The sequence below is a fragment of the Callithrix jacchus genome, chromosome 4 (assembly GCF_049354715.1).
Source record: "Callithrix jacchus isolate 240 chromosome 4, calJac240_pri, whole genome shotgun sequence".
Taxonomy (NCBI): Eukaryota; Metazoa; Chordata; class Mammalia; order Primates; family Cebidae; genus Callithrix; species Callithrix jacchus.
In genome coordinates, this window is record NC_133505.1 from 35,294,498 (window position 1) to 35,310,594 (window position 16,097).

At 46.2% G+C, this 16,097-nt stretch overlaps 1 protein-coding gene across 1 annotated transcript; it reads left to right on the forward strand.

Annotated features, from left to right (window-relative positions):
- The first annotated feature begins 705 nt into the window (after nt 1-705).
- On the forward strand, nt 706-4,160 carry CAJA-E (patr class I histocompatibility antigen, alpha chain E). The gene is given in 8 exon segments (NM_001301848.2): nt 706-793; nt 922-1,191; nt 1,435-1,710; nt 2,325-2,600; nt 2,725-2,841; nt 3,248-3,280; nt 3,385-3,432; nt 3,540-4,160. Coding segments are annotated over 8 exon segments (1,089 nt in total). The 5' UTR covers nt 706-729; the 3' UTR covers nt 3,545-4,160.
- Nucleotides 4,161-16,097: the final 11,937 nt, after the last annotated feature.

A 16,097-nucleotide genomic window follows, 5' to 3' on the forward strand; every position in this document is an offset into this window, starting at 1 on the left:
GAAACCCAGTCTCTACTATAAATACAAAAAATTAGCCGAGCATGGTGGGGCATGTCTGTAATCCCAGCTACTCGGGAGGCTGATGCAGGAGAATCGCTTGAACCCAGGAGGTATAGGTTGCAGTGAACCGAGATTGCGCCATTGCACTCCAGCCTGGGCGACAAGAGCAAAACTCTGTCTCAAAAAAAAAAAAAAAAAAAAAAAACACAAAAAGAAAAACAAGGAGGTCCGCGGTGGCTCATGCCCATAACCTAGTACTTTGAGAGGCAGAGATCACAGGATCGCATGAGGCCAGAAGTTCGAGACTAGCCCGGTCAACAGAGCGAGACACCTCCCAACGGACACATCCGATTCCAAACACACACACACACAGACACAGCACAACAATGAAAAAACCCACTGATAGCGTCACAAAGACCGCGCTTGGGTCAGGAGGAAAGGGAGCAGAACAGTGTTTCAGGTCCCCCGGGCGTGGCTGTCAGGGTCTCAGGCCCCAAGGGCAGAGTTTGGGGACTAGGGAGTCGCAGCGTTGTGACTTCCGTACTCCACAGTTTCATTTCTTCTCGGAGCCTGGTCGGGTCCTTCTTCCTAGACACTCATGACGCAGATTCAGTTCTCATTCCCAATGGGTGTCGGGTTTCTAGAGACGCCAATCAGCGGCCACGATTCTCGACTATAAAGTCCCCACACACCCTCGACTGGTTTTCCGCAGACACTGAGGATGGGGTCATGTCGCCCCGAAGCCTCCTCTTGCTGCTCTCGGGAGCCCTAGCCCTGACCGACACCTGGGCGAGTGAGTGCCGGGTGGGGAGGTAAACGGCCTCTGCGGGGAGGATTGAGGGCCCCCAGACCCGGGCTCAAGACCCGAGGAACCGCGCTGGGAGGAAGGTCGGGCGGGTCTCAGCCCCTTCTCGCCCCCAGGCTCCCACTCCTTGAGGTATTTCCACACCTCCGTGTCCCGGCCCGGCCGCGGGGAGCCTCACTTCATCTCCGTGGGATACGTGGACGACACGCAGTTCGTACGGTTCGACAGCGACGCCGCGATTCCCAGGATGGAGCCGCGGGCGCCGTGGATGGAGCAGCAGGGACAGGAGTATTGGGACCGGGAGACACGGAGCGCCAGGGACACCGCACAGAGTTTCCGAGTGAACCTGCGGACCCTGCTCCGCTACTACAACCAGAGCGAGGCCGGTGAGTGACCCTGGCCCGGGGCGCAGGTCACGACTCCCTCCCATCACCCACGGACGGCCCGGGTGACCCCGAGTCTCCGGGTCCGAGGTCGACCCCGAGGCTGTGGGACCCTCCCAGACCCTCGACCTGGGCGAGCCCGGGACGCCTTTACCAGGTTTCATTTTCAGTTTAGGCCAAAATCCCCGCGGGTTGGGCGGGGAGGGCCGGGGGTGGGGACGGGGCTGACCGCAGGGGCGGGGCCAGGGTCTCACACCCTCCAGTGGCTGCATGGCTGCGACGTGGGGCCAGACGGGCGCTTCCTCCGCGGGTATGAACAGTTCGCCTACGATGGCAAGGATTACCTCACCTTGAACGAGGACCTGCGCTCCTGGACCGCAGCGGACACCGCGGCTCAGATCTCCCAGCGCAAGTCAGAGGAGGCCTGTGAGGCGGAGCACCAAAGAGCCTACCTGGAGGACACGTGCGTGGAGTGGCTCCGCAGATACCTGGAGAACGGGAAGGAGACGCTGCAGCGTGCGGGTTAGAGGAGCCACAGGGCAACTCTCTCATCTCCTTCTTGGGCTGGGACTGTGCCCACAGCTGACAGACCTCAAAGAGTAGAAGAAACAGGGATGGAAGCCAGAATACCCCTTGTTCCTTGGATCAGGAGAGGGAGTGGTCACCCTGGGTACAGGAGATCCTGTACTAGAGAGTGGCTCTCTTAAAGGGCCAGCCCCCTCTCAGGAGCAATTAAGGAATCTAATGTCCGAGATTCCATCCCTCAAATGAACTGCTCAGCAGTTCTCTTTGACTCCCTGTGTTAGGGATCATAGGGGACTTTTTCTCCTGCCTGGTTCTCAGCCCCATACCAAGCATCTTTGGAGATTTGACTTCAGCATTTCTCAGTCACTCAGCATCTGCTCAGGCCAAAACCAGAAATCCCTTTCACCTTCTATCCTGGGCTATCTCACCCCAATTCTAGAACTTTCCAAGGAATAAGAGGCTATCTCAGACCCCTAAATCCAGGCTGGTATCTAGGTTTTGAGCTCTCTTACTCTAATTGTCCTCTTTGTTCTCAGGATGGTCACACAGGCACTGCTGGACTGTCCCATGAGAGATGCAAAGTGCCTGAATTTTCTGACTCTTCCCCTCAGAACCCCCAAAGACACATGTGACCCACCACCCTGTCTCTGACCATGAGGCCACCCTGAGATGCTGGGCCCTGGGTTTCTACCCTGCGGAGATCACACTGACCTGGCAGTGGGATGGGGAGGACCAGACCCAGGACATGGAGCTTGTGGAGACCAGGCCAGCAGGGGATGGAACCTTCCAGAAGTGGGCGGCTGTGGTGGTGCCTTCTGGAGAGGAGCAAAGATACACCTGCCATGTGCAGCATGAGGGGCTGCGAGAGCCCCTCACCCTGAGATGGGGTAAGGAGGGGATGGGGGGGTCACATCTTTTCTCAGGGAAAGCAGGAGCCCTTCATGAGCCCTTCATCAGGGTCGGGGCGGAGGCCTAGGGGTCAGGGCCCTTCACCTTCCTGTTTTCTTCCAGAGCCATCTTCCCAGCCCACCATCCCCATCGTGGGCATCGTTGTTGGCCTGGCTGTCCTTGGAGCTGTGGTCACTGGAGCTGTGGTTGCTGCTGTGATGCAGAAAAAGAAGAGCTTAGGTGAGGAAGGGGTTAGGGGTGGGGTCTCTGTTTTCTTGTCCCACTGGGGATTTCAAGCACCATCCACACGCACCGGCCTACTCAGCGTGGGCCCTGTGTGCCAGTGCTTATTCTTTTATAAAGGACCTGTGACAATGAAGGACAGATGTATCACCTTGATGATTGTGGTGATGGGGACCTGATCCCAGCAGTCACAAGTCACAAGGGAAGGTCCCTTCTGAGGACAGACCTCAGGAGGGCAGTTGGTCCAGGACCCACACCTGCTTTCCTCATGTTTCCTGATCCTGCCCTGAGTCTGCAGTCACAGTTTTGGAAACTTCTCTGGGGTCCAAGACTAGGGGGTTCCTCTAGGACCTTGTGGCTCTGCCTCTTCCTTGTCCCCTCACAGGACATTTTCTTCTGACAGGTGGAAAAGGAGGGAGCTACTTTCAGGCTGCGTGTAAGTGGGGGCTGGGAGTGTGGAGGAGCTCACCCACCCCATAATTCCTCCTGGCCCACATCTCCTGCGGGCTCTGACCAGGTCCTGTTTTTGTTCTACCCCAGGCAACGACAGTGCCCAGGGCTCTGATGTGTCTCTCACAGGTTGTAAAGGTGAGACCCTGGGAGTCTGAAGTGGGTGTGGGGTGGGGCAGAGGGGACAGGACTTTTCAGAGTGTCATCACTGATCTGAATTTGTTCATGACTATTTTCTTCTGTAGTCTGAGACAGCCACCTTGTGAGAGACAAAGATTGAGGATTCCTCCATGCCTCGCTTTATGAGCTCAGGAGACTCTGCCTTCTTTTTCTGCAAAGGCATCCTGTTAGCATAATAGGAGGATGTGGAGACACAGCCCATCCCAGTGTCCACTATGACCCCTTCCTCACACCGACATGTGTTGCTTCCACATGATTGATACCAAGTGGAAATGTGAGGTGCAGCTGCCACAGAGAGCCCCCACCAGGGAAATGTCTAGTGTAGCCATGGAAGCCAGTCCACTGGAGAGTGCCTTGTGGAGTGGTGGGAGCAGGACCCCAGAACTGTGGAGTCAGTAGCAACATGCAGTGCCCACTTGGGAAAGCTTCAGGCTCCAGCCTCCAACCCACATGAGCAGCCACATGGGCTGCCCCCAGCTAAGCCACAGGCGCAGGGCTACCTGAGGCCTTGGGGGCCCAATCCCTGCTCCAGTGTGTCCATGAGGCAGCAGAGTCACAGGAGATTATTCTTCTCTTCCCGCAGATAATCTTTTCTCTCCCATGGCACTTTACCAGCATCTTCATTTCCCTCACCCTCCCAAGATAAGCTGAAGCAAGCTTGGAAGTAAAATTAAATTTGTAATCAAGCATCATTTGTATTTCATTTGTGCATTTTGTATCTTGTTCTTTTTATTTTTTAACCACATTCGAGCCATCCAATGCCATGGTCCGCCTACAACTGTGTTCCCTGGCCTGTTCTAGTCCTGGTCATGCTGACTTTCTTCTCCCTGGTGAATCTTTCTAATCACCTGAGTCTCATTCTCTCAGGGGATATCCACAGTGAAACAGCAAGGTGCGTGGTGAGAAAGTGCAGGAAGAGCTGGGCATGAATTTTTACTTTGCCATTTCTTCCTGTGTGACCTACGTGGTGGGGCTTCACCTGTCTGGGCTCCAGTTCCACAATTTCTACGTGACACCGTTTACCTGGGAGGGTTATTACAAAGCTAATATAAAGTACCTGAGCTGTGGTTTGAATGTGTCCTCCAAAAAGCATGTGTTGGAAACTGAATCCTCAATGCAACCATATCAGGAAGTGAAGGCTAATGGCTGGCCATGGGGGTTCTAACCTTATGAATGGATTCATACTGATCACAAAAGGGCTTGAGGTTGAGGCAAGTTCAACCTCTTGCCCTCACTCACCCACTTGCCTCCACTGAGAGATGATACACAAAAACACCCTCACCATATGCCAGGATCTTGATATTAGACTTTTTACGCTCCAGAACCCTGAAATAAATTGCTTTGCTTTAAAGATTACTCAGTCTGTGCTATTCTATTACAGCAACACAAAATGGGCAACCTGATAGTTACGTTTCAGTTAGTTGTAGATATTTTTATTTCAGGCATTCCTGCTAGAGTATTAGTTTCTTTGTAAGCCTGGAATCTTTGCATTTTAGCAACAAAGAAGTCTTAATGCAATGAGAATCAGTGTATACATGTGATGGAAATTTGACCCCATCCTAGTGTTTAAAAAATAGAAGGGGAACTGTTGCTCCTTATCAGCGTCGCAGAAGGATGAACTGTTTTCCTTCTCTACTTGCTCTGCCCATTTCTGCTTCCGCCATATTGGCGTTCTGTGCCTTACCTCAAAGGTCGGCTTTTCTCAGTTTTAGATCTGAAATCTTTTTAAGCCAAAACTCCAAGGGATTTTAACAAATATTTATTGAACCCTTCCTGTATTCAAAGAACACTGTGAGGTCCAGGGTGGGACTAGGGGCCGAGAATGATTCCTGTGCTGACAGAACCTAAGATTTAGTAACAGTGAAAAAACACTTACAGATAACTATTGTGTTTTTGAAAGAAAGGTACAAAATGCTGAAAGTCAGGAAACTTGTAGGACTGTGGTTCCCAATGTTTTAGGCACCAGGGACCAGTTTCATAGAAGACAATTTTTCCACAGACAAGGTGGGAGGGATATTTTCAAGATGATTCAAGTGCGTTACATTTATTATGGACTTTATTTCTATTACTACGCTGTAATGTATAATGAAATAATTATACAACTCACCATAATGTAGAATCAGTAGGAATCCTGAGCTTGTTTTCCTGCAACTAGACCGTCCTGTCTAGGGGTGATGGGATACGCTGACAGGTCATCAGGCATTAGATTCTCATAGGAGTGAGCAACCTAGATCCCTCACATGCACACTTCACAATAAGGTTCACACTCCTATGAGAATCTAATGCCACTGCCAGTCTGACAGGAGGCAGAGCTCAGGTGGTCATGCTTGGTCACCTGCCACTAACCTCCTGCTGTGCGGCCCAGTTCCTAACAGGCCACAGACCGGTACCAGTCCATGGCCCAGGGGTTGAGGACCCCTGTTTTGGAGACCCAGGAAGGTTTCTAAAGGAAGAAATGTTTGAGTTATGCTTTGAAAAATGTAAAACATGAGGCCGGGCGTATTGGCTCACGCCTGTGATCCAAGCACTTTGGAGGCCAAGGCAGACGGATCACCTGAGGTTGGGAGTTCAAGACTAACCAACCAACATGATGAAACCCCACCTTTATATTAATAATAATAATCATAATAATAAATGTAAGACATGCTGGGTGCAGTAGCTCACGCCTGTAATCCCAGCACTTAGGGAGGCCGATGCAAGCAGATCACAAGAGCAGGAGATCGAGATCATCCTGGCTAACATGGTGAAAACTCGCCTCTACTAAAAATACAAAAACTTAGCTGGGCATGGTGGCACAGCACCTGTACTCCTACCTACTCAGGAGGCTGAGGCAGGGACATCTCTTGAACCTGGGAGGCAGAGGTTGCAGTGAGCCGAGATTGCACCACTGCACTCCAGCCTGGGCAACAAAGAGAGACTCTGTCAAAAAAAAAAGAAAATAGAAGAAAAATGTAAGACACCACTGTAGGTGTTTTAATCAAAGGAATGGGGTTACTACTAAAAAGATGTTGGAAGGATGAAGCGCAGGTTGCTTATGCCTCCTGGCTTGACCTGGAACAATTCAGAACCAGCCCTGTGAGGCTACACAGGGACTGTGCTTTCTTACCTCTGGATCCCACTGCCCCACAGGGGCTTCTGGGCACCTGGACACCAGGAAAGAGAGGTCAAGCAGGTCCCACTCCTCTGGCATTATATCCAGTGATTCAGTTAATAAACTGTTGGGAATACGTGAATTTTCCATGATTGGAAAAGTCTTGAATAGCTAAAAGCAAAACAGGATAGTTAGGCTGCGTTATGATAATGGTGAGTCATGGGCAGGCCCTACCACCTTGGGCCCTACCACCTTGGGCCATCGTATGTACACAGATCTTTGTGTGATTATGGCATAACCCTGGGTTCCTTTCTCCATGTTCCTGTTCTTAATTGGCCCAGGAGAGGTAACCCAAGGGAAAGAGGAACTTGAATTATTGCATCTTCTTTTTTTTTTTTCTTTTTTTTTGAGGCAGAGTCTAGGTTTGTCACCCAGGCTGGAGTGCAGTGGCACAATCTCAGCTCACTGCAACCTCGGTCTCCTAGGTTCAAGCAATTCTCTGCCTCAACCACTGCAGTAGCTGGAATTACAGGCACCTGCCACCATGCCTGCTAATTTTTTCTATTTTTAGTAGAGATAGCATTTCACCATCCTGGCCAGGATGGTCTTGAACTCCTGACCTCATGATCTACCCACCTCAGCCTCCTGAAGTGCTGGGATTTTGGAGAGAGCCACCATACCTGGCCTCATGTCCTCTTTGACATTGCATTTCTAGCCACAATGTTATGAATCATAGATCTCCAGAAGTCAGTGGTCCTAGAGGAAAAAAGTATCTGCAATAGCAGGAGAAGGAAAGGGAGACAGCTGTTCTTATTACTAGACTTTTAACAACCCCTTTAGGTCAGCTAGCCCAGACTCGAATCTCAACTGGGGCTGGGACTTACTTTCAAATATTGTAAATGATGTAACCTTGTATTCATGCTGATCTTAAATATATCTTTGATGAACAGTGCAAGAAAGCAAATGAAGGCAGGGTGCAGTGGCTCACACCTGCAATCCCAGCACTTTGGGAGGCCAAGGTGGGTGAATTGCCTGAGGTCAGGAGTTTGAGACCAGCCTGACCAACATGGAGAAATGCCATCTCTACTAAAAATACAAAATTAGCTGGGCATGGTGGCACATGCCTGTCATCCCAGCTACTCCAGAGGCTGAAGCGGAAGAATCACTTGAACCCAACAGGCAGAGGTTGTGGTGAGCCAAGATCGCACTATTGCACTCCAGCCTGGGCAACAAAGGTGAAACTCTGTCTCAAAAAAAAAAAATGATCACTTAGAGGATTCTGTTTGGTAGTTAAAACCATTTTGAAACATAAGGAGGGAAGAAATCCCCTAAGCTTCCTTAGTGGTGAAGAGACTGGGAACCACCACTCCAGAATTAGAAAATACGAGGGGGCAGAAGGGCTGTTACATGTAGTGAGAATTTGCAAACCCCAACCCCTGGAGGGAATGCTTGGTGACTGGGCCTTAGACAGGAGAGATGCTTGTCCCGCCCATTGTCTGTGTGCGCAGGAGAGACTGTACACACCTTTAGAGACTGAGAGAAGACCCTAGTGAGGAGAAGCCCCCAGGACAGCTCATCAGCACAGGGCATTGGAGGCCCCCAACTGGCTCCAAGTTCTGAACAGTCACAGCCTCCAGAGGCCTGTAGTGCTCATACCCAGCAGAGTTGTGCACCAGCCCTCCCCATGCAAATCACTGTCCCTGCAGGGTTTGTAAAGGACCTCTACCTGTGCTCTCCATGTGGGAATAAATAGCCCATGGGACACTGAAAGACTGGAATGCTGCAGAACATGTATTTACCTCACTGTGTCCAACTCACAGCCCAAGGTGTTTATTGGTGGTGTTTCAACCAGCACACGTGATTCTTTCCAAAGAGGACATCTTGGCACTCCACCACAGACTTGGTGTGAGATCCTGGCTGAACCCTTTTTTTTTTTTGAGACGGAGTTTCGCCTTTGTTGCCCAGGCTGGAGTGCAGTGGCGCGATCTTGGCTCATCCCAAACTCCGCCTCCCGGGTTCAAGCAATGCTCCTGCCTCAGCCTCCTGAGTGGCCTGGATTATAGGCATGCACCGCCATGCCCAGCTGGTTTTGTATTTTTGGTAGAGACAGGGTTTCTCCATGTTGGTTAGGTTGGTGATCTGCCCACCTCACCCTCCTAAAATGCTGGGATTACAGGCAGGAGCCACTGCACCTGGCCTGGCTGAGCATTTTCAAGTCTCATTCCTAACATCTGTCAGTTAAGCTGGGATAACAATTATCTGACTGACTTCACAGAATTCTGAATGAATTGAATTGGATAATACACGTAAATCTGTGTAGTGGGTATTTGGGTGGTGGTTTTCTTTGCATTAAGAAAATCCAGGTCAACTTTTCTTCCTTCTCCCAATTGTTTTTATTGCACATCACTATAAAAACAACAAGAAAAGAATTTTCTAATAAACAAGAAAAACCTCACTTGCAATTCCACTACTTGGTACAATCATCATACTTACTTTTCTTTATTTCCTTCCGGTGTGACCAAGGACTGTTTAGCTTTGGGAACTCACACGGAAACCCATTTCAATTAAAAGCACGGGGAGCCCCATCAGTCCCATGAGGCTTTTGCCACCCCTAAGTAGTTCCATATGAGAAAGTAAGAGTAGCAATGCTTGCTTTGAAGAGTTGGAGGGAAAACTGAAATGAAAGTTGAATTTGGATAGGAGAAAAATGCAAGCGCACTCACTCCTCCCATTTCCCAGCCTGTTTGACTCTCTCCCCATCCTCCTCCTCACTTCTTTCAGGCAGGGTGGGGATAGCAAGCAGGAGGAGAAGCTGGGAGACTGGGCACTTCTGCAAAGACCAAAGGACGTGGGCTGCTCACTGGCCCTCCCTGCTGCTCTTCTGGAGGATGCACCACCTTGCTTTCTTTCTTGTTCCTTTCAAGTGACTCTGTCCGAAGAGTAGTTTCTTCTCAGAGGCAGACAGGAAATGTTTCCTTTCTCGAATAGCTCCGTCTAGTGCCTGGAATCCTACTGAGTCAGTCCCGCAGTTAGTCAGCATCTCAGGAAACACCACTTTCTGAGCCTCTCGCAGTTCCAGCTGCTTAGGGAACTTGATATTTTCATGACGTCTGCCTACATATATGGGCAGCCCAACCGCAGAGCTAGTGGTGGCAACCAAAGCGAACAGAGAGAGGACTCGGCTTCAGCAAAACAAAGGCAAAGAAATATAGCTATGCAACTTGCTGAGTCTTGCTCCTATATTAAAATGCCCATATGGACAAATCAGCAGGGTCTGGACAAGCGGAAAGGTTAACAAAAGAAAGTCACATAATTTCTGCTATGCTATTCCTCTGTGCACTTGTCCTTTCCGTTTATAAATGTTCCAGCTACCGGGCGCAGTGATTCACGCCTGTAATCCCAGCACTTTGGGAGGCGGAGGCAGGCGAATCACGAGGCCAGGAGATGGAGACCATCCGGGCCAACATGGTGAAACCCCGTCTCTACTAAAATACAAAAAACTAGCCGGGCATGGTGACGCGTGCCTGTAGTCCCAGCAATTCAGGAGGCTGAGGCAGAGGAATTCCTTGAACCGGGAGGCAGACGTTGCAGTGCGCTGAAATCACACCACTGTAATCTAGCCGGGTGAGACAGCGAGACTCCGTCTCAAAAAAAAAAAAAAAAAGTTTCAGCTAAAAGATAATAAATACCCCAACCCTGAGAATCCTTCAGCTCTGCTTTCATTTGTCTTGGGTGCCCTGGCTGTCATCTTCATTCATTTATGTCAAACATGATTCAATCAATACTTACCACAAACAAACTATATGTGAGATCAAGAGTAGTATTCAAAATAGTTGGCAACTGGTATGATAATGTAAATTAACATATAAAGAAAATTTTCCCAACTATACTATTTTTCTTTTCTAACTAAACGCTTATAAAACTACTTGCCACGTGACACAGTTGTAGTACAAATAATTTCTTAAATCCGTTATAACAAGTTCCAAATTATTTATTGAGTTAAACATTTTTTGCATTTTTTTTTTTTTTTTTTTTTGGAGGAAGGGAGGAAGGGAAGAAGGCAGGAAGGGAGGGAGGGAGGGAGAGAAGGGAAGGAAGGAAATCAGGCAATGAGAGAGACATTGCCGACCTGGATCTAGAGGTCTACAAGTTGATTTCTTTTTCTTTTTCTTTTTTTTTTGAGAGAAGGAAAGACAAAAAAAAGGAGTGAAGGAGAGGAAGAAAGAGTAAGAAAAAGAGGGAGAGAGAATGGAAATGTTGCTTTATTCTAAAAAAAAAAGGGTATTAATAATAATGGCCAATCAATATTTCATTTAAACCTATGAGTAGGTGTGATGTGGTATTGACAAGAATGTATATTTTGTGTATTTAAAGTGGAGAGCTCTATAAATATTTATTGTTTACTTGTTCCAGATCTGAGTTCGAGTCCTTGATATCCTTATTAATTTTCTGTCTCATTGAATCTAAGTCTCTATGTATCTGGGTGTTAGGATCGTTAGCTCTTATTGTTGCATTGATCCTTTTACCACTATATCTTTGTTGCTTTAAAATCTATTTTATCAGATACAAGAATTGCATCTTCTGCTTTTTATTTATTTATTTATTTTTGCTCTCCATTTGGTTGGTAAATCTTTCTCCATCCCTTTGAGTCTTTGTGTATCCTTGCATGTGAAACGGGTCTGAATGTAGCATACCATTGGGTTTTGGCTGTATCTTTTGATTGGGGGATTTAGTCGATTTAAATTTAGGATTACCTGCATTTGGTGTTAACTGGCTGTTTTATCCATTCATTGATGTAAATTCTTCTTTATATTGATGCTCTTTACTTTTTGGTATATTTTTAGAAAGGCTAATACTGGTTGTTTCTTTCTATGTGTAATGCTTCTTTCAGAAGCTCTTGTAAAGCAGGCCTGGTGGTGATAAAATCTCTGAGTACTTGCTTATTTGTCTGAAAGTGTGGCGTCCTCTCATTCTCTGCGCTTTCACTGGGAGCTGCAATCCCAAGATGTTAGCAATCAGCCATCTTGTAAGAGCCATCCATTTTTTGCATTTCTTAGGTAGTAATTGTTTAAGTGATATATGCCTATGTTAGCCATGATTTGACAAAAGCACCTTGTATAAGCTTCGGATAATTTCCCCATCAAATTGTTTGTATATTTTGACGTGTGTAACGTCAACTACATTGTTTATAGTGCCAAATTCTCTCTCACTTTAACAGCTACATTAAAGATTTTTTTAGCCCTTGACCTGTCTGAAACTCTTTTTTTTTTCTTTTTGAGACAGAGTCTCACTCTGTTTCCCAGGCTGGAGTGAAGTGGCATGATCTTGGCTCACTGCAACCTCCACCTCCTGGGTTCAAGTGATTCTCCTGCCTCAGCCTCCCAAGTAGCTGGGATTACAGGCACACACCACCATGCCCAGCTAATTTTTGTATTTTTAGTAGAGACTGGGGTTTCACCACGTTGGCCAGGCTAGTCTCAAAATCCTGACCTAAAATCATCCACCCACCTCAGCCTCCTAAAGTCCTGGGATTACAGGCATGAGCCACCACACCCAGCCTAGAAATTCTTATTAAATATCTCTGTACACTCCGCTACAAAGATCAATTAACATAAGCCATCTTTAATAAGCAGACTTAATTTTATTGATTAAATTAAAAATTGTGTTGGTTTAATTGGTTATATCTATGAAGCTTTGTAAACATCCTTCATGGTTGACTAAATTTAAAATTTTTAGTTCTTAATATATTTTACTTTTGTTAACAAACTATAATTGCAATGACATAAATTATCAGATAATCGAATTGACTTTTTCTCTTAAAGTTGACATTTTTCTTTCAAATGGTGTATCATATTTTTAAAAAATATTGTCTACTTTTCCCCTTTGCTTTGTTTATTTAATTTTATCTATTAACTGATTCTGATTTTTCTACAATTAATCCAGCTTCTGCAATCACTAATATTTCCCTCTGGAAAGGATTGACATCTCTGTTAAAATATAAGTAATTAAAGTCAAATTTCTGGGGAAAAAAGTTTGTGTCTCAGATACTTAGTATTCCCATTTCACAACTTCTGTTACAGTAAATATAAAAGGTTTGGTACAATTTCCAAATGCTCTTGGCATCCCATTATTACAGAGTACCCAAATATTCTTTCTAGTTTCATGACATCAATTCCAGTATCTTTGGAAATATTTTTAAATTCCCCAAATGTTTATTTCATGTGTAGTTGTCAATATAGAGTTTAGTGAAGCAAATATTTAAAGTAATTTTTCATTTAAACCTTTTACTGTGTCATCCTGACATCACTGAAGATAGTAACTTATACAGTAGCAATTGAAAATATACAGAGACTTTCTGAAACTTTGACTGGCACCCTGAACTTTCTCTGTGACATATATTAAACCATCTGTAGCATCGTGTAACCATTTCACATCAAAACCATTTTTCTTGAGAATTGATGAGTAAGCTTGATAAATCATTTGAGTTCCTCAGATGAACAAAAATCACCAGTTTTTGTTTGTTTGTTTGTTTGTTTGTTTGTTTTGTTTTGTTTTTTGGAGTCAGAGTCTTGCTCTGTCACCGGGCTGGAGTGCAGTGGCACAATCTCGGCTCACTGCAACCTCCACCTCCCGTGTTCAAGCAATTCTTCTGCCTCAGCCTCCCAAGTAGCTGGGACCACAGGCGCGTGCTACCACGCCCGGCTAATTTCTTTGTATTTTTAGTAGAAACGGGGTTTCACCGTGTTGGTCAGGATGGTATCTATCTCTTGACCTCGTGATCCGCCCACCTCGGCCTCCCAAAGCGCTGGGATTAAAGGCATGAGCCACCTCGCCCAGCCCCCAAAATCATCAGTTTTATAACTCTGCAATTTAATGTTTAAGTAACTGATAAAAACACATTTTTGTGACATAGTGGAAGCTTTCTTGGTAATGATTGACTGCCTAGATTTATAAATTTTCTAAAAAGTTGTCTCGTCATGATAGATACACGTTTTACAACCATTATAACTGAAACAGGAAAGGCGAGACACAAACCTCTCAAACATAGAACTGAGGAAAGAAGTGGCTTTTTATTCCACCAGGAGCTGCAGGGCAACAGCCTCATTCACCGAGCTCCCCAGAAGCGGCTTCTCTCCCCTTTTATAGGCTTACAATGCTAAAGAGGAAACTGAGGTGGAACTACCTCATCGTCCATTTGCTGGACGTCCGACCTTACAATCTTTTGGCTACATTGATTTGCTGATTCATATGCAGCGTGAGTGGGGACCGGCAAGGGAGGGGCTTACAGACACAAAACAAAGGCAGTAAGCTATTTGTTGGCAGACGTGTTTCCAGGAGGGAGCCTGGGCTGTGCAGACACGGGGGTGTGACCCAGTGCCGGGCTCCAGCTGGTAGGGATAACATTCATTTGTAACTTTTTCAAGACTTTCAGAGGGCAGAGATGCTGGGAACTGAAAAAGGAGTCATCTTCCTAGCTCTTGAGTATTTTTTTTTCCTTCTTCCCCCTCCTTCACATCTGAAGGGGAAGGGAGGGAGGGAGGAGGTGGAGATCAGGAAACAGAAGGCGGCTAGGGGTCTCCCCTCTCAGAACCATTAATGTAGACTGCAATGATATGTACTATCATTTACAACGTTTTTTAAGACTACTCTAATTACACGATAGATAGTATTAGCATTCTAATGGCACTTTTTCAATGTTTTGTTCCTTTTATGATAAAAAATATTTCAGGGGATTTATTATTTCAAAGACTTCATTATGTGAAGCTCATTCATAACACTGTTCAATTCTTCTTCATTATTGCTAGTTTTTTATTGAATTCTGAGCACTAACAATATGCTTAGAACATTCAGCCTTTCACACATTCATAAGATGTGTGCTTTGTATATCATTTTCATTCAATATTTACATTGCAAGCAATAATCAGCTACCTGTGAGTTTTGTCAAAATTATCCGGTTTCTAATTAAATTTTATAAATGTGAATTATTGTTTCCTTTGAACTGAATCTTATGCAATATTGGAAGCATTCCCACCTGTTATAATTGTTATATATCAGTTGTTCCAGGCTGTGATTCAACATTAACATCATTAGTTTCATGATCTTGCTCAGATTCAGAAGAGTAATGTTTGTAGTATCTAAAAGTAATGTTTAAAATGTATAGAGGCCTGGTGCGGTGGCTCATGCCTGTAATCCAGCATTTTGGGAGGCTGTGATGGGCACATCACTTGAGTCCAGGAGTTTGAAACCAGCCTGAGCAACACGGTGAAACCTTGTCTCTACCAAAATAATAATAATAATAATAATTAGTTGGGCAGGGGGAATGCACCTGTAGTCCCAGCTACTTGAAAAGCTGAGGTGGGAGGATCTCCTGAGCCCAGGAGGTTGATGCTGCAGTGAGCCATGATGGACCCACTGCACTCTGATGAAGGCTACAGAGTGAGACCCTATCTCCAAAAAAAAAAAAAAATACTGTTAACATTTTGCTTGTTTGTTTTGAGACAGAGTTTCACTCTTGTTGCCAAGGCTGAAGTGCAATGGCATGATCTCGGCTCACTGTAACCTCCGCCTCCCAGGTTCAAGCAATTCTCCTGCCTCAGCCTGCCAAGCAGCTGAGATTACCGATATGCGCCACCACGCCCAGCTAGCTTCGTATTATTAGTAGAGACAAGGTTTTGTCATGTTGGTCAGGCTGAGCTTGAACTCCTGGCCTCAGTGATCCACCCACCTCAGCCTCCCAAAGTTCTGGGATTACAGGTGTGAGCCACCAAGCCCGGCTCTCGAACATTTTAAAAAATAAATAAAATGGGCTGGGCACGGAGGCTCATGCCTGTAATCCCAGCGCTTTGGGAGGCCAAGGCGGATGGATCACCTGAGGTCAGGAGTTTAACACCAGCCTGGCCAACATGACAAAACCCAGTCTCTACTAAAAACACAAAAATTGGCTGGGCACAGTGGCTCACATCTGTAATCCCAGCACTTTGGGAGGCTGAGGCAGGTGGACCACCTGAGGTCAGGAGTTGGAGACCAGCCTGACCAACATGGTGAAACCCCATCTCTACTAAAATACAAACAATTAGCCGGACGTGGTGGTGCATCCCTGTAGTCCCAGCTACTTGGGAGCTTGAAGCAGGAGAATTGCTTGAACCCAGGAGGCAGAGGTTGCAGTGACCTGAGATCACGCCACTGCACTCCAGCCTGGACAACAGGACCGAAACTCTGTCTAAAAAAAAAACTCTATCTCTAAAATAAATAAACAAATAAAATAAAAATACAAAAATTAGCCAGGCATGGTGGCACATGCCTGTAGTCCCAGCTACTCGGAAGGTTGAGACAGGAGGATCTCTTGAACCCAGGAGGCAGAAGTTGCAGGGAGCCAAGATTGCACCACTGCACTCCGGCCTGGGCAACAGAGTAAGACTCCATCTCAAAAAATAAATAGATAGATAAATACATAAGCAAAATGTATTTAAGTTTTGTCACTTCACTCTTACTGTTTACTATTCTAAGTTCTTAAATTTATAGATATCAAAAC